General features: G+C 40.8%; 1 protein-coding gene across 1 annotated transcript in view; it reads right to left on the bottom strand.

Annotated features, from left to right (window-relative positions):
• LOC120941466 (fibrocystin-L-like) overlaps positions 1-17,206 on the bottom strand; it is a 239,500-nt gene extending 222,294 nt beyond the window's left edge. The window contains exons 1-2 of the mRNA XM_040354858.1: positions 17,105-17,206; positions 8,355-8,435 (exon numbers count right to left, since the gene is read on the bottom strand). Of these exons, the coding sequence (XP_040210792.1) occupies positions 8,355-8,400 (46 nt within the window). The 5' untranslated portion in view covers positions 8,401-8,435; positions 17,105-17,206. The remainder of the gene's footprint in view (positions 1-8,354; positions 8,436-17,104) is intronic.
• Positions 17,207-19,462: the final 2,256 nt, after the last annotated feature.

The raw sequence follows: 19,462 nt of genomic DNA, 5'->3' as shown, positions 1-19,462 counted from the left end.
GCGTATATCCAAGGGGGCGGCTTGTATTTAAATTAAGCGCGCCCCCGATTCGAACGAACTGCACATGCGCCGGGCTTTAAATAGCCCAGTGCGCATGCTCCAGTTCTCGGTGTAAAACGTCAATGACGCCGACGTGTGCGTCGTATTCGCGGACGACTTAGTAAAACGATGTACCCGACAAGAAAACACAACGCGGACCCGACGCCCCTCATATAGTAGGGGTAACCTTACGTCTACTCAAACGACGTTAGCGACGGTTACGCGACGCGATTTCGTTCGTGAATAAGCGTATCAGGCTCATTTGCATAAACAAATGAGACCTGAATGTAAACGCCACCTAGCGGCCGGCGGAGTAATTACATTTAAGATCCGACAGTGTAAGTGACTTACACATGTCGGATCTTAAGCGTATCTATGCGAAAATGATTCTAAGAATCACTCGCATAGATACGCGGCCCAAAAAAGAGAGATACGATGGAGTATCCTGAGATACTCCATCGTAACTTTACTCAGAATATGGCCCAAGGACATTTAAAAGCAAAATGGAAGAATGAGGTAAGTGAGGGAGGACTGCACTTAGGTAAAGGAAGCTATTTAGTGGGGGGAAAAAATCCTTTACAACCCCTTTAAACAATTTGTAATTTATTTTTAAGATAAGCAAAAAGGTAAGTTCATATAAATTTCTCCAAATGGTACAAAACCAAAAATTAACTAAAGGACTTTTAAGGTACTAAATGTATTAATTTTCATAAAAACAAGTAATTACATATCAAATCTTAAAAAGTACATATACTATCCATGTGCTTAAAACATACACAACGCTGTTCATCATACATATAATTACTCATAATAAAATATTATCTCCCAAAGGACCCAACACAGAATTTTTAAGCATTTCCATTTTCTTGTCCAGGTAAGTATTTGGAACTTTATATTCAAAGCGTTTCATGTGTCAATGCCTGCTTTTTTTTGGAAATAGTGGGAGGTTGGTAAGTATCTAATGAAGGGAAGATAAATATAACATAAGTAAATATATACATGACTGTCTGGGCAGTTGGCAGTTCTTCTACTGGTGAAAAACAGGCTAAGCACAATATATATTCCTTTAAAGTTGGCCATCCCCTCAGCCTCTGGCCAGGCCAGGTCCCTCTTCTGTGGTCCCATGCTGGAAAGTGCAAATAATACCTTGGATTGCGAGTAACACGGTTTACAATCGTTTCGCAATACGAGCGATTAAAAAAAAATCCTGACTCGGTTTGCGAGTGTTGTCTTGCAAGATGAGCAGGATTCAAGCCAATGGGGTATGCAGTACCGTATTTGGCCAGAGGTGTGGGGGCGCCGGTGACACTCGGAGCCGATCGGATGCACTCGTAAACACTTGGAGACACTTTGTTCTTGAGTGTCTCCGAGTGCATCCAAGCGGTCTCCGAGTGTTTCCGAGTGTCTTCATCGTCCCCCACCTCTGGCCACATGCGGTACTGCATAAAATAGCAGTCACTGTGGAACAAACTATCTGAATTTCCATTGACTCCTATGGGGAAACTCGCTTTGATATACAAGCATTCTTCTGGAACGAATTATGCTCGTATTTCAAGGTACCAATGTATATATTTATATATATCTTCTGTTCATAAGATACCCCCCCAAAATTTCCTAAAGAAGTGGGCGTATACTTGAGAAACGCCTTGAATAAAAAAGGTCCTGATACTTACCTAGACAAGAAAATTGAAATGTGGGTTGCATTCAATTATTTATTAATTTTGTATTGGGGTTTTTAGGAGATAATATTTTTTATATGAGTAATTATATGTATGATAAACAGCGTTGTTTATATTTTTACCAAATTAATAGTATATGTACTTGGTTTTTAAAATTTGATATATAAACACATAAAGTTTTATGAATATTAGTGCATACAGTACAATACATTAAAATCCCTTTAGTTCATTTTTGGTTAGGCTATTTTAGACACTTTGTACATTTCAGCTGTAAATCTGTAGTTTGGTAGAGAAAAATAAAATATCACTGCAGGATACAATAATTACCGTATTTATCGGCATATAACACTCACAGGCGTTTAACACGCACCTTCATTTTAGGAGGGAAGTTTCAGGGAACAAAATGTAAATTTTAAATAGCGAACTTTGAAGCAAAATAAGGTTCAGTGCTCATTAATGCAGCCTCACCATTGCCCATCTGCAGCCTGACCAATGTCATCTGCAGCCTCACAATTGCCCATCAATGCAGCCTGACCAATGTCATCTGTAGCCTCACAATTGCCCATCAATGCAGCTTGATCAATGCTCATATGCAGCCTGACCATTGCCATGAATGCAGCCTGACCAATGCCCATCTGTAGCCCCACCTCAGATTACTGCTGCCTCGTAGGGGACAGGGAGGGGGCGGGATGAGCACCGTCAGATTACATACAGCGAGAATCTCCTGTTTACTCGGGGGCCTCTTTAACCTCCCTGGCGGTATGATTCTGTCTGGAATTACGTACCAAAAGCGGTACAATTATTTTGCAAGGAAATTTGGTGTTTTATACTGTAGGTCTGCAATTTTTAGGAATAACTCACTTAAATCTGACCAAACCAGAGTTTAATAGGCATCCCGGGTATGAAATTTTTTTAAAAAACAAAATTATAAATTATAATATAATAAATAATTATAAATAATTATAACAAATAATAATATAATTATAATAATAATTATTCAATAATGTAATCAACTCAAAATCACTGAAATTTGCTCAGTTGCAGAATTGTCGCTGTCATTATTTTATTTTTTTATGACGAATTTCCCCACAAATCGCTATCGCACAATTCTGCAAGTGATTATAATTTATTATCGCTGTTTTCTAGCTGATCTAAAACCATTTTTGACATAAAGGGACACTTTTGCACAATCTACAGTTTTCAGGCAGAAAAAACTGTTTTTATTATATAAAAGAACATGTAGGGCACTGGGCAGACCACTAGGGACAAGGGGGGTGCGTATTTTTTACATACAGTACTGTAATCTATAAGATTACAGTATACTGTATGTAATGTGTTTGTTTACTTTTTTGAATTTGGCGCCGTTCTCCGCTCCCGCGCATCGTAACGTCGCAGGGAACGGAGATCGGCGGCACACGGGGAAATGAGATTGTGAATCAAGCGAGGAGGACCCGCTCGCTCACACAGCGCGTTGGCATCGCTGGATCCAGGGACAAGGTAAGTAACTTGCCTGTGGATTCAGCGAACAGGTAAGCCGCGCCGCTGCACACTCTGCACGTCCACCCCGAGCGTGACTCGGGGATACCGATCCTAGCATTGAAAACCCACCCCGAGTCACGCTCGGGTTTACCGCTAAGGGGGTTAATACAAAGTCCCGCCTCCTGGACCGGCTTCTATGATAGACAGAACAGTGGTCCAATGCTGGCCCAGGAGAGGGAGCTTCCCCTAGAGGGCGGATAGTAGTGAGGGGGCCCCAGAACAACTTTTGCAGCGGGGCCCACAAGCTTCAAGCTATGCCTCTGGTTGTCCAGAGACTGAGCATTTTATTGTTCCATGTTTGCTTTCACATGATTGGATGATGGAAGTCAGCAGAGTTTTACCTTATTCATGTGGAAATCCCCTTTACAAGTGAAAATTCCCTTTAAAGGCGGGCTATTTACTGTATCTTTGCCATTTGTAAATGTATGGAAAAATCTCTTTTGTCTGCATGAAGATCTATCCCAAGCATGTTTTAATTCACTTATTTTTGATTCACTCACTACTTCTTCTGGAAGTCTGCACTATTAGGGAGATCATATCACCTGCCTTAAAGCGGATGTCCACTGAAAAAAAAATTATTAAAAGCCAGCAGCTACAAATACTGCAGCTGCTGACTTTTAATATTAGGACACTTACCTGTCCTGGAGTCCAGCGCCGTCCGCAGCAGAGGACGAGCGATCGCTTGTCACTCTGCTGCCCCCCCCCCCCCGCCATCCTCGGTGAGGGAACCAGGAAGTGAAGCACTCCGGCTTCACTGCCGGTTCCCTACGGCACATGCGCGAGTCGCGCTACGCCTGCCGATTGGCTCCCGCTGTGTACTGGGAGCCAAAAGTTCCCAGAACACAACGGGGGGAGGGGGGGAGGGGGGGAGGTGACGTCATGCCCGCAGTCTGCCCGAGACTGTGTGGCTGGAAGTGGGTGCAAATACCTGTCTTTAGACAGGTATCTGCACCCCCCCCCCCCCTGAAAGGTGTCAAATGTGACACCGGAGGGGGGAGGGTTCCGATCAGCGGGAGTTCTACTTTAAGGTGGAGCTCCGCTTTAACTCCTAAATAGTTGAAATACATAATCGGAGGATCATACAAAGATACCCCTGTTTCTGAGCACTCAAAGACATCTATGACACGCCGAATAAATAAAAATTGGTTTATGCTAACTCAACAGATTAGTGCTGACATCAAAGTTCAGGGTTTCTTCATGCTATAACATATGCGCCAATATTCTTGAGGCTTGGTTCACATATGAGCCGCATGCGGCTCACAGCAGGGGTCCGATGTGTCTTAGTTTACGGTTTCAGATCCGATTTCAGCCCCAATTTTGAGATGAATTCGGACCTGAAACTTACCAAAAGATGCACAGCATTTTTCTTCCATACGCACCAGACCTGCTGCGGTCATATGTGAAATCCAGTTCGCAATGGTGTGAACCCAGCCTTAACCTCCCTGGCGGTATGATAATTTCAGATTTTAGGTGCTGAAAGCGGTACCATTATTTTGCAAGGAAATTTGGTGTTTTACATTGTAGGCCTGTAATCCTTATGAATAACTCACTTAAATCTGTCCAAACAAGAGTCTAGTAGGCATTCCGGGTATGAAAAAGTTTGAAAAACAAAATCATAAATTATAATATAATAAATAATTATAAATAATTATAACAAATAATAATATAATTATAATAAAAATTATTCAATAATGTAATCAACTCAAAAACACTGAAATTTGCAGAATTGTCGCTGTCATTATTTTTTTTTTTTATGACGAATTTCCCCACAAATCGCTATCGCACAATTCTGCAAGTGATTATAATTTATTATCGCTGTTTTTTAGCTGATCTAAAACCATTTTTGACATAAAGGGACACTTTTGGTTGCTATGGACAATCTACAGTTTGCAGGCAGAAAGAAATGTTTTTATTATATAAAAGAACATGTAGGACACTGGGCAGACCACTAGGGACAAGGGGGGGGTGTATTTTTTACATACAGTACTGTAATCTATAAGATTACAGTATACTGTATGTAAGGTGTTTATTTACTTTTTTGAATTTGGCGCCGTTCTCCGCCCCCGTGCGTCGTAACTTCGCAGGGAACGGAGATCGGCGGCTCACAGGGGCACTGTGTGAATCGAGCGAGGTCCCGCTCGCTCACACAGCGGGGATGCATCGCAGGATCCAGGGAAGGTAAGTAACTTTGTCTGTGGATGCTGCGAGGCGATCCCGAGTCTGGCTCGGGGATACCGCTTTTGGTACAGAAATCTAACCCCGAGTCAGACTTGGGAATACCGCCAGGGGAGTTAAACTCTCTTTCATACACATGCACATTCAAATACGCTGTACTTTTTTTTGAAGGATCTTATTCAGTCAACGTGAACAGGCTCTGTGTGGTAATATTTCCAAAATGTACTATATCAGATTGTTTCATAAGTGCTGCATTTTAGTGCAGATATATAAAAAGTGATACATTTCTGCATTTTGCCTTTTTTCTTTGTAAAATAATGTGACTACTGTGACCAAACCCTGATTGACTGATCTTTATCCTTCTGTTCACTGGCCTGAGGAAGAAAGTATTCACTGATTATATTCTCAATCGGAATTACTGTATTTATTAGCGTATAACACTCACTTTTTTACCCTGAAAATAGAGGGTAAACTGTGCCTGCGTGTTATACGTGGGGAGCTGTGGAAAGTTTTTTTCCTGAAATGTCCCTCTTAACCACTTAAGGACCCCTTCACGCCGATATACGTCGGCTGAATGGCACGGCTGGGCACATCAACGTATATGTACGTTGTCCTTTAAGCCTAGCTGTAGGGTCGCAGGCGTGCGCCCGCGGCGCGCTCCCGCGACCCGGTCCGAAGCTCCGAGACCGTGACCGCGGGACTCGTGGACCCGATCGCTGCTGGAGTCCCGCGATCGGTCCCCGGACCTGAAGAACGGGGAGAGTCATGTGTAAACACGGCTTCCCCGTTCTTCACTGTGGCGGCATCATCGATCGTGTGATCCCTTTTATAGAGGGACACAATCGATGACGTCACACCTAAAGCCACACACCCCTACAGTTGTAAACACACTTGAGGTCACACATAACCCCATCAGCGCCCCCTAGTGGTTAACTCCCAAACTGCAATTGTCATTTTCACAATAAACAATGCATTTTAAATGCATTTTTTGCTGTGAAAATGACAATAGTCCCAAAAATGTGTCAAAATTGTCCGAAGTGTCCCCCATAATGTCGCAGTCATGAAAAAAACCCGCTGATCGCCGCCATTAGTAGTAAAAAAAAAAAAGGAAAAAAATGCAATAAAACTATCCCCTATTTTGTAAACGCTATAAATTTTGCGCAAACCAACCGATAAACGCTTATTGCAATTTTTTTACCAAAAATAGGTAGAAGAATACGTATCGGCCTAAACTGAGGAAAACATTTGTTTAATATATATTTTTGGGGGATATTTATTATAGCAAAAAGTAAAAAATATTGCATTTTTTTCAAAATTGTCGCTCTATTTCTGTTTATAGCGCAAAAAAAAAAAAAAAACGCAGAGGTGATCAAATACCACCAAAAGAAAGCTCTATTTGTGGGAAAAAAAGGACGCCAATTTTGTTTGGGAGCCACGTCGCACGACCGCGCAATTGTCAGTTAAAGCGATGCAGTGCCGAATCGCAAAAAGGGGCAAGGTCCTTTAGCTGCATTTTGGTCCGGGTCTTAAGTGGTTAAAGTTAGGGTGCGTGTTATACACCTGTGCATGTTATACACCGATAAATACGGTATGTCATTTTAGAAATAATCATAATTAAAATATTAAAAAAGTAAATGAAAGTAAATTAATTATTAAAATAATAATTATAGCAATAATAAAAAGAGTTCACCAGTTGTACAAGTTGTAGCAGTGATAATAATTAAAATGAACACCATAATTATACTACAGGTTAATAATGGTACCAATATCTATCTATCTATCTCATATATGCTTGTAAAAATTCTTACACTCTACTATTCGTGCTAGGAGTGATTTATGTGCATGCATTTGCAAGCAAAAAAATGATCAGTAAGACCTCTTTCACACTGAGGGCGCATTGCAGGCGCTATAGCATTAAAAATAGCGCCTGCAATCTGCCCTCAAACAGCTGCTCCATTGTCTCCAGTGTGAAAGCCCAAAGGCTTTCACACTGGAGCATTGTGCTAGCAGGACGGTAAAAAAAAGTCCTGCTAGCCGCATCTTTGGAGTGGTGAAGGAGCGGCGTGTTTACCGCTCCTGGCCATTGAAATCAATGGGACAGCACTGCTAAACCGGTTTTAACCCTTTCTCGGCCGCTAGCAGGGGTTAAAAGCTAGCTAGCGGGCAAAATGCGCCGCAAATCCACCCATAGCGTCGGCGGTAAAAATATCGGCGTTTTACTGCCGACGCTATGGGCAGCTCAGTGTGAAAGGGGTTTAAAGATTCATACACATTAGATGAAAATCGGGCGAACATTTTAGTCCGAGGAACTTTCGCATTATTTTCGAATAGTGTGTACACAACTTTCTACAGCCGATTCCGACCTTCTGAACGAACATTTTCAAAGGGACAAGCTCCTAAAAATGTCTTGTATGGGAAAAGAATGATTTTCGTTTAATGCGTACCGTTTTTATACAATTTGCATACAAGAAAAATCTGAAACGAAACACTGCGCATGATCCGTAATAATAAACAACAAAAACAGCCTTTGTCGTACGAAAATTTTCGGACTAATTTTCCTTCATGGGCTCCAATTTGCTGTGAAACAACGAGGAAAATCAGACGATCGTTGCTAGTCTTCTGATATTTCATTTATGTGTACAGTGGTGTTTTTGGTCCCCTTTAACAGGAGCTCTTTTTTTAGGAGTAATTTTAAGTAAGTTGTTTCTATGTCAGAGCAGTGAAAATAATAATAATAATATAACATAATATAAAAATATTTATAATAATTAATATGTAACAGGTTATTATAAAAACGCAATTATTATTAATATACCGCATATATATTTTTTCTTGATTATGATGTGTAATTTTATAATATAATAGCACTTTTTTCATATTGATTATGGAATGCCAGAAAAAATAATTATTTTGCAAACTTACGTGTATAGTGGATGGTGAGTAGGAGAAGAGATATCACCAGATGCATGGTACTGCCACTCAGTGCTCACCGCCAGCCACGGGCTAGAAAAGTAAACCCAAAGCTATCACATATGGGCAAAATGTCACGTTTAAAACACAGGTTTTGACTCAAACAGTCCATCCATAGAAATGACGATTACTTACATGTACTTCACTCTCTCTTCTGTACAGAAAACACCCTGCCCTTTCCTCCAGCATCTGCACCAGGATATCATTTACAGATATCTCATCTGAGTACAGCAGAGATAATTACTGGGCTCATCATCCATAATCTGCCTGTTTAAAGGCTGAAAGATACTTATATGTTACATTTTCTTTGCAGTGTCTTCTAGAACCCCCGGGTATGCAAATGTTGATTTTAGGAAATACAAAGGGGTAGATTCACGTAGGGGCGCCTAAAATTAGGACGGCCTAGCCTACTCTTTTTAGGCTACACCGCCTTAAATTATTTAGGTCAGAAGTGATTCTCAAACCACTTACCTTCAAATTTTCGGCAGCGTAGCCTAAAACGAGCGGGCGTAAGCGCGCCTAATTCAAATGACTGGGAGGGGGGCGTGTAGTATTGAAATGAGGCTTGACCTCACGTTTTTTTACGTTTTTTACACTGCGCATGTGCCGGGCGACTACATTTCCCAGTGCGCATTGCGGCTAAGTAGGCCGTACAGGCCTATTGATTTCGACGTGTACGTAAACAACGTAAATCCCGATTCGCGGATGACTTGCGCAAACGACGTAAAAAATTCGAACCTCGCGGTGGGAACGGCGGCCATACTTAACATTGTTATTCCACCTCATAGGTGGAATAACTTTAGGCGGCCTATCGCGTACGGAAACAACGTAACTTGACGGTGTAGGCCCGGCGCACGCTCGTAAATCGTCGGGAATCGTCGTATCCCCTCATTTACATAATCTAGGCCGGCCGCAATGGAAGCGCCATCTAGCGGCTAAAAGAAACATTGCAACCTAAAATAAAAATAGCGCAAGCCAGCCTATCTTAGGTATGTTTAAGTGTATCTCTGTTTGAGAATACACTTAAACATAGGCCGGCTTAGATTCAGAGTTAGGTCAGCTTATCTGTAGATAAGCCGGCCTAACTTTTTGTGAATCTACCTAATAGTCTAGCAATGACCTCCCCATTCTACACCTCACTATTGCTATTTAAACATGATGGCCATGTTCTATTACTTATTATTATTTATTTCAGGCACTGTACTTGTATAGTGCCGTCAATTTACGCAGCACTTTACATATATATTGTACATTCACATCAGTCCCTGCCCTCAAGGAGCTTACAATCTAAGGTCCCTAACCCTAACCATACTAAGGCCAATTTAGACAGGATCCAATTAACCTACCTGCATGTCTTCGGAGTGTAGGAGGAAGCTGGAGTACCTTGAGAAAACCCACATAGGCATAGGGAGAATATGCAAACTCCAGGCAGGTAGTGTTATGGTTGGGAGTTAAACCAGCTACCCTTTTTACTGCTAGGGGAAAGTTCTATCCGCTACACCACTGTGCTGCCCAATGTTCTATATAACTTAAAGGGGTTGTAAAGGTAAAAAAAACAAAAAAACTAAATAGCTTCCTTTACCTTAGTGCAGTCCTCCTTCACTTACCTCATCCTTCGATTTTGCTTTTAAATGTCCTTATTTCTTCTGAGAAATCCTCACTTCCTGTTCTTCTGTCTGTAACTACACACCGTAATGCAAGGCTTTCTCCCTGGTGTGGAGAAAGCCTCTTGAGGGGGGAGGGGGCGAGCAGGAGTGTCAGGACGCTCTCTATTTTGCAGAAAGAGAAAGGAGCTGTGTGTTAGTGGGCGTCCTGACACTCCTGCTTGCCCCCCTCCCCCTCAAGAGGCTTTCTTCACAGCAGGGAGAAAGCCTTGCTTTACGGTGTGTAGTTACAGACAGAAGAACAGGAAGTGAGGGTTTCTCAGAAGAAATAAGGACATTTAAAAGCAAAATCGAAGGATGGGGTAAGTGAAGGAGAACTGCACTATGGTAAAGGAAGCTATTTAGGGGGGGGGGGGGGATTACCTTTACAACCCCTTTAAGTTGGGTGACAGAAGGGGAATCCCATCTCTCAACTTTGATTCCTCAGTATTTGCATATTTGGATGGCCTGGCTTTTGGGTGTACTGAGGTGCTGAGAAACACACTAAAGGGTACCTGCATTTGATTGATGTTGCTGCTAACTGCCAAATGTTTACTTTAAAAACTATATATTTTATTTCATCTATTTTATGTTTTTTTAATGAATAAAGGTCAATAAACTGATGTTTTAGGTCAGTTTGATTCATTATCTCTCTAAAAAAATTATCTTACCTCCCCTCCAAATATCCCCCTGCCCCCATCAAAACTCTTAAGCCTTGTACATACGGCTCGATTGTTGGCAGAGGATTGTCTGTTGACAGTCTGTTATCCTAAAATGTTACTGTTAGTACGCTCTTTTTGACAATTGTTGTCCAATTTTCAGCCAACAAATGTTGGATGACAGGGTAGTAAATTTTCTGTGGACAATGGTTTGAAGTCAGATATTCACCAAACACGAAATTAGCAGAAGGGGCCCAAAGGGTGGCGCTCAAGAGCTGAATTTCCCCGTAGTACCTCACTACTTTCGTGTTTGTGGCACAACAATTGTATACCATAAGTATGCAAGACAAGATCCTGGCACGCGCCCTTTTGACAAAAAATCAGACACTCGATTGGCCAACAATCGAACCGTGTGTACCAGGCTTTACACTAACCTCACTTGACTGCCTTCAGACATACTTTAAGCTCTGCAATAGTAGGAGTATCCATTGAGGGAATTTGGAGCAGGGGCAAAAACAAGAGTCTGACCAAAATATAAACACTGAATATTAAGTTAGTAATGTAAGATCCAGAGTTGAAGATCATCATCCTTAAAAAGAAAGAGTATTTCTTAAAGAATTTATACAACCAACGATGAATTTTGGGTGGATGTTAGGGAGGTAGGGTGACCACATTTCCAAACTACCATTCAGGGACACCCTCCCTTCCCAAAAATCAGCTTGTGCTATAACGAATAGGCATGTGCAATTTTTTAAGTTACGAATACGTTTTCCGTCATTTTTCGTTATTTTAGTTGATTCGTTAACATACGAATGAACGAATGGTTTAGCGCAATTAATAACGAATAACGATATTTTCAAAATAACGAATATGGAAAACAACGAAGATACGAAAGAAGAAAGAAACGAAAACATAGAAACAACGAAAATACCGAACCCAAAAAAAAAAAATAATTACGAAAAACAAAATGAACGAAAATGCAAACTTACTAATATTCGAAGACCGAAAAGAAAACGAAATGCCGAACAAAGACTAAAAAACGAAAATCAAAACTAACGAAAAATAAATTACGGATCTTCGGAAAACTGAAATGAAAACAACGAAAATACAAAATAATGTAAATTAGCTTTCGTTAGTACTGAAATATTTCTGACCAATAGCCACTGAGCGCTGTCCCTTTCCTCTGAAGAGGTTTGTTCCTTCCCCCAATGAGCTTCTTTCTCATTACCTCCTGGCTCATTGTGTCTTTTTCTGTGTTAGACTGCAGTGCATCTACTTTCTAGATTTGTATTTGTAATATCTGACATATTTTAGTTTTCTTCTACGTCAGACTTCATTCTAGACAGGGTGTGTGTGCTAACTAAGACAGTCAAGTCAATCACAGTAAAATCCGAATTACAAAATTACGACGAGTAGTGTGTCGAATAAACGTAAAATGTATTCTAACAGAATTACGAATGCAATAAAATCTACAAAAGTACGTTTTTACAATCAAAGGAAATTAGACATGAAAATACGAATGATCATAAAGCAACGAAAATATATTTCTTTACGAAAATACGAATGCGGCATGATGGAAAATATAATATAAATACGAATAACAAAACAACGAAAATTAAACTAACGTAAAAACGAAGGAACGAATAAAATAATTTTAAAAATACGAACGCGGCAGAATACAAAATATAACGAAAATACGAATCTCGATTCAACGAAAAATAAACTAACAGAAAAAAACAGAAAACGGAAAAAAGAGTGTTACGAAAATACTAAAGAGTACGAATACGATAACTAACGTCTTACGAAATTACGACTCGTTACGAATCACGATAAACGAACAGAAACGAAACAGAAATAAACGAAAATTTTTGCTGTGCACATGTCTAATAACGAATCACAGCACAGTGATTGGACACAAGAGGCGGGATTTATGATTTCTCCAGTCACACGCAGGGGGCGGGATTGTGCTCCTCCAGGCATTCCCGGCCAGGACAAGTATTGTCAGTGAGTAAAACGGTGATGTGGCGGCCTTTTTTAGGGGCATCAGATTGGCCCGGGGGGTGGCTGTGTCAGTTTCATTCCGGGACACTGTATTGTCCTGGAATGAATGTGCCCGGGACAGACCTGCAAAATGCGGGACTATCCCGGGCAATCCAGGACACGTGGTCACCCTATAGGGAGGTGATGGGCCCACTGCCTTTTCATATCACTTAGCCTCTACAGAAACAAAACCTCCCTGGTGAAGTTTCCGTCTCTACCTTTGCACCACACAACAGGCTCCTTCTACTGTATTCCAATTATTGTAAAACATGTCAAATGAAATCCAAAAATAAGAGACTATTTTGGCCGTATAATAGTCCCAACCGGTGGGAGGTCTTGGGAACCCAGGCAGAGAGAGCCACTGTACAAATCTCCTAAGTAGAGGAGGAATTAAGTGGGTTATTTAGCATGCTTAAATACATTCAAACGTAAAAAATTAGAGTAGGCTTAAAGTTTAACTTTGCCGCTTTAGAGATAAATAGGATAATGAAATCATTTAATGATAAGCTATAATTGAAAATTAGTAAATGTTAAATACTCTCAATCCCTAATCTTACGTAACCAAACATCCGGTACTCCAAACAAAATATCATGCTTAATTACTGTCCCACCCCATAGCTAGAGGCACACATTCCTATCGACATCCCGGCAATAGGTTTAAGCAGAAGCAACAATATATTTACCTCTCTGAAAGAAGCAAAATAGTGGTGTTGGTGTAGATGAGCTTGTTCTCATATGTTATGCAAAAACAGATGTCACAATCGAAAAAATAAAATAGTATTGCTATTGTTTTTTTTTGCATATATGCTGCACCTTGTTGTTTGAGTATGCAAAGCTTTCTGTGAAAATTAATTTTTACTTACTCCAGTACAAAATACTGATTTTCATTTTAGTCAGAACAACATATGTCAAACATTAGAGGAAATGCATAATATCCTTTGTATGCTATAAAAAATGTGTAATATATATATATATATATATATATATATATATATATATATATATATATTAGGGCTGTGGAAATTAAAGATTAATTCCTTGATTAATTGTCAATTTTTTTGATCGATCAAAATTCTTTTGATTGGTACTAGTGGTGCAATGGATTGTAAATGATCCGTGATCCGAACGGGTCACCATATGCGGATCGGCACACCACGTGATCCGGAGCTCCGCTGCTGCCTCGGCCATAGGCCACGGCTTCGGCCTAGCTCCCAGAGCGGCGACCATCTTGGTCCAACCGGCGGCGGCCTAGGTGAGCCGAGAGCGGCGCGCCAACGTCATCACCCGGCCTCAACTGCTCGTGTTCGGCCGGCTTCTCTGGTAAGACTAAACAAGCACTAATCTTCCTATACAGTGGGGGAGATGTGGACCATATTACAGTGGGGAGATGTCTGTGGATTACAGTGGGGAGATGTCTGTGGATATTACAGTGGGGAGATGTCTGTGGATATTACAGTGGGGAGATGTCTGTGGATATTACAGTGGGGGTGATTGTGGATATTACAGTGGGGAGATGTCTGTGGATATTACAGTGGGGGAGATGTCTGTGGATATTACAGTGGGGGAGATGTCTGTGTATATTACAGTGGGGAGATGTCTGTGGTTATTACAGTGGGGAGATGTCTTATGGATATTACAGTGGGGAGATGTCTGTGGATATTACAGTTGGAAGATGTCTGTGGATATTACAGTGGGGGAGATGTCTGTGTATATTACAGGGGGGAGATGTCTGTTGTTATTACAGTGGGGAGATGTCTTATGAATATTACAGTGGGGAGATGTCTGTGGATATTACAGTGGGGGAGATGTCTGTGGATATTACAGTGGGGGAGATGTCTGTGGATATTACAGTGGGGGAGATGTCTGTGGATATTACAGTGGGGGAGATGTCTGTGGATATTACAGTGGGGACTTTATATGGTGGTGATCTGAAAATTGTATGTGCGTTATAATTAATCAAAATTCGTCAATTAAAAAATCACATTTTTTCACTTAGTAAATAAACCCCTTAGTGCCATCAGTTTTCACACTATTGTAAAAATTGGGCTCAAAACAAATACAGTCGTTTTTATATATATATATATATATATATATATATATATATTTGTTGTTGTTGTTTTTAGAAGCTACAATATATAGCTTGTATAATTGCTTGTACATAATTGGATGATAGAAATCAGCAGAGCTTCCACTCAGATCTAGAGCAAATGCAATTTCAGCGCACAGTACATTTGAGTTTAGTAAATAAATCTCTTTATCACCAAGTACTAGTCAATAAAGCGGTAATAACCACTTCAGCTCCCAAACAAAATTGGCGTCCTTTTTTTTCCCACAAATAGAGCTTTCTTTTGGTGGTATTTGATCACCTCTGCGGTTTTTATTTTTTGCGCTATAAACAAAAATAGAGCAACAATTTTGAAAAAAAATAATATTTTTTCCTTTTTGCTATAATAAATATCCCCCCCAAAAAATATATAAAAAAAAGATTTATTCCTCAGTTTAGGTCGATACGTATTCTTCTACATATTTTTCGTAAAAAAAAATCTCAATAAATGTTTATTGATTGGTTTGCGCAAAAGTTCTAGCGTCTACAAAATAGGGGATAGTTTTATGGCATTTTTTATTATAATTTTTTTTACTAGTAATGGCGGCGATCTGTGATTTTTATCTGTACTGCGACATTATGGCGGATATTTCGGACACTTATGACACATTTTTGGGACCATTGGCATTTTTATAGTGATCAGTGCTATAAAAATGCATATATTACTGTAAAAATGTCACCGGCCGGAAAGGGGTTAACACTAGGGGGCGATCAAGGGGTTAATTACGTTCCCTCATTGTGTTCCAACTGAAGGGGGGATGGGACTGACTTGGGGAAATTACAGATCGCTGTTCATACATTGTATGAACATACGATAAGTCATTTCTCCCCCTGAAAGAACCAGGAGCTGTGTGTTTATATTACGTGATTTTGCACAGCTGAGCCGACCTGCCGCCATAAAACTACGGTGGGCGGTCGGCAAGTGGTTAAACGCAAAACCAAAAATGTAATATATTGCTGTTTACCAATCATTACATGTAGTGACTGTATTAGTTTTCTAGATTTCACCTGGTGATGTGGCGAGTAACACTCCTCCTGTATTGGAGTGGAGTGCCCCCACTCTGGATGGATGAGCAACACTTTTAGCCAGCAGCATTGTTAATCTGAACGGGAAGGGATTGTTAGATGTATTAGCAGATATAGAGGGTTATTTACTAAAACTGAAGCATGCAAAATAGGGTGCAGCGCTGCTGCAGTTTTTCAGGTTTTATATCCAAAGCTTAAATGAACGAACTTAAGTTATAAGCTGATTGGCTACCATGCCCAGCTACACCAGATTCCGAGTGCACCAGTTTTAGTCAATCTCCCCCTTAGGCCCCATTCACACCTGAGCGTTTTGTCGCCTAAAGCGCGACGCTCCAAAACGCTAGAGGGGAAAAAATACATTATTCTCTATGGAGATGGTTCACATCTCCACTCCAAAACACCTGACGCCGAATGCCTGAAGCTCAAACAAGTTCCAAGACCCTTTTTTGTCGCGCAAATTGGGTGGTTTGGGCGTTTTTGAGCGTTTGTATTTCCCATAGAAAGTAATGGAAACGCTCGATTCAAGCGTTTAGCGCGACAACAAGCGTTTCTACGGGCGTTTTGACGCTTTAATCGATAGAACATTTCACCCAGGCAGAAGATAAAAAAAATCTACAAACATAGCAACAAATGATGAAAAGATGATCATTTTTCCTATTGGCTAAAAGTATGCAAACGCGCAAATACGCATGAATATGCGCGACAAAACGCCAGAAAAAAAATACCAAAAACGCTACGCTCAGGTGTGAATGCAGCCTTAGATACATTAACACATTGAAGCCAAACTCCGGTTAACACTTTATAAGCAAGTACAGCAACAATTTTGTTCCTTTTGGGAAAAAAGTTGTAATGAAATTAAGAAAAGCTGACCATTGACCTGTCAGTGGTAAGTGGTTTGTCTCAACCCTCCAACTGCTTCATCTGTGGAACAGCTTGTACTTTTGAAAAATATCAGACTTATTGGTTGGATTACAGGTGGAAAAACAATAAAAAGCCTAAAGAAAGAAAAAGAATGCAGCCATCACATCTAAGATATGGTAAGCTACAAAATAATAAATGTTTGCGTTTGGGTTTAATACTGCTTTAACTGTATATATATATATATATATATATATATATATATATATATATATATATATATATATATATATATATATATATATATATATATATATATATATTATGCTGGTTATATTAGATATATGTTGGTACATGTAATAATCTTTTTACCTGGTAGTGTAGACCTGATGGGATTCAGCCTTTTGAAGTGATGGAATTGTTGAGTTGGATGACAGCTTGGTTGAGTTTTTCACACACTGCTTTTCTCCACCACTTATCTGTCTATATATATATTGCTGCTCCCCGTACCACTTAATAGACACACTGACTGCTTCACATCACTTGAGGAATTTGTCATTGTCATTGTGTCACTGATGACGTCTACCTGCTTATCTCAGACTTACAATTCACTTTTTAGATTCCAGATGAAATAAACATTTAGGGGCAGATCCACAGAGAGAGTACTTTCAAATTTCCTGCGTCGTATCATTGTTTTGAATCCTCAAAACAAGATACGACGGCATCTGGGTTAGCTCCGACAGGTGTACGTCTTCGTAAGCCTTCGGATCTAAGATGCAATTCGTTGGCATCCGCTGGGTGGCGTTCACGTCGTTTTCCGCGTCGGGTATGCAAATTAGCTATTACCGACGATCCACGAACGTACGAGTGGCCGTCGCACTTTTTTACAGCGTCTCTAGTCGGCTTTTTTCGGCATATATTTAAAGCTGGTATTTCGTCGCGTATAGTTAGACTTGCTATGTTAAGTATGGCCGTCGTTCCCGCTTTTGATTTGAATTTTTTTTTTTGTTTGCGTAAGTCGTCCGTGAATCGGGATGGACGTAATTCACATCTATGTTAAAAAAAATGACGTCCTTGCGACGTCATTTAGCGCAATGCACGGCAGGAAATTTAGGGACGGCGCATCCGCAGTTCATTCGGCGCGGGGACGTGCTTCATTTAAATGAAACACGCCCCCTAATCGCAGATTTGAATTCCGCGCCGTTACGCCGCTTGAGATACACTACGCCGCTGTAACTTACGGCGCAAAATCTTCCTGGATTCGAAATAAAGCCAGGTAAGGTACGGCGGCGTAGCGTATCTCATATACGATGCGCCCGGGGCAGATCTTTGTGGATCTGCCCCTTAGTTTCATATTCTAGTAGGATATTCACTAACCTTGAGTTGATTGGTGCAGAGTTTTTTTGGTGTATTACCATTTTAGGTTCACAATTGTATCCAGAGAAACCCTGCAATTGCACGCCAAAAGTTGAGTATTAGCAGATGAGAGATCAATCCTTTAAGACAGGGATATGCAATTAGCGGACCTCCAGCTGTTGCAGAACTACAAGTCCCATGAGGCATAGCAAGACTCTGCAACAGCTGGAGGTCCGCTAATTGCATATCCCTGCTTTAAGAGAACCTCTCACTTTTCCCTGAATTGGCAAAGTAACTTTAAAATGCATAACCGCTCAGAAGGACTTGCATGTACATATACTACACCTGTAGAGGCAGTTCACACGTGTTGTAGTAATGCATGATAAAACACGCACATTACTGCAACTTAGATAAGGCAGTGTCCACGCATCTGTGTACTGCAGTGTCATTAAAAAAACAACAGGACCCTGGAAGTTGCGCTGTTGGAGTTAGCGGAGCCCTCGCTGAAGGTGCCTGTTAATGGTGATGTGCATGCCTGAATCAGATTTACCATTAACCTAGATTTACCATAATACTGAGGTCCTCTGTTCGTCCTTATCCGTTTTTAGTTTTTTCTCAGATGACCGTGGATCACCAGATAGGAACCAGGAATTGGAACACGGTGACGCTTGATAAGTGGTACAGGAACATAAGATGGAGGCAGAGCCAGGATACAGACCAGGGTCAGTACACAGTTGGGCAGCGAGGTACAGGAGCAAAAGACAGGAACAGGGTCAGAGTACAATCTGAGGTCACAATAAACAGGCAGCAATCCAGAGATTGGTCAAGAGCAAGTCGGGTAAAGTAGGGGTAGGCAGGTATAGAAGGTCAAGGCACAGGTTAAACAGAAACTAACTAAAGATCACTCAGCAATCTGTTCATGCCATATTCCAAATAGGCAGTTTGACGGCATGTACGTGTGTGTGCATTCTTGTGCGCATGCACATATACACATTCCGTCCTGTGCATGCGCTAATAAGTTTGTGCATGAGTGCTAATGCCTGTATTGAACCTTTGCTCAGCTTTATGAGAATGAGCATGTAATGGCCTTATGGTTCCAACTGAGCTTACATTTCTAAAGTAAAGAGTTAAGCCCTGTACACACGCTCGGTTTTCTCGGTGGTAAAAAGTCCGCCGAGAAAACCAAGGGAAAAGAATCCCGGCCGTGTTTATGCTCCATCGGCACTGCCTCGTAGTCTTTTCCATAGGTAATTAGTAGATCTGGCTAAAAAAAAAACGTCTGGAATCCCGACGGGAAAATAGAGAGCAGGTTCTCTATTTTCCCGACAGGATTCACGGCTGTTTTACGAACGGGAAAACTGCGAGGAAGCATAC

This window comes from Rana temporaria, chromosome 5 (genome assembly GCF_905171775.1).
Source record: "Rana temporaria chromosome 5, aRanTem1.1, whole genome shotgun sequence".
Lineage (NCBI taxonomy): Eukaryota > Metazoa > Chordata > Amphibia > Anura > Ranidae > Rana > Rana temporaria.
The sequence above is the reverse complement of the archived record's forward strand: the minus strand, read 5'-3'. Positions and strand labels throughout refer to the sequence as shown.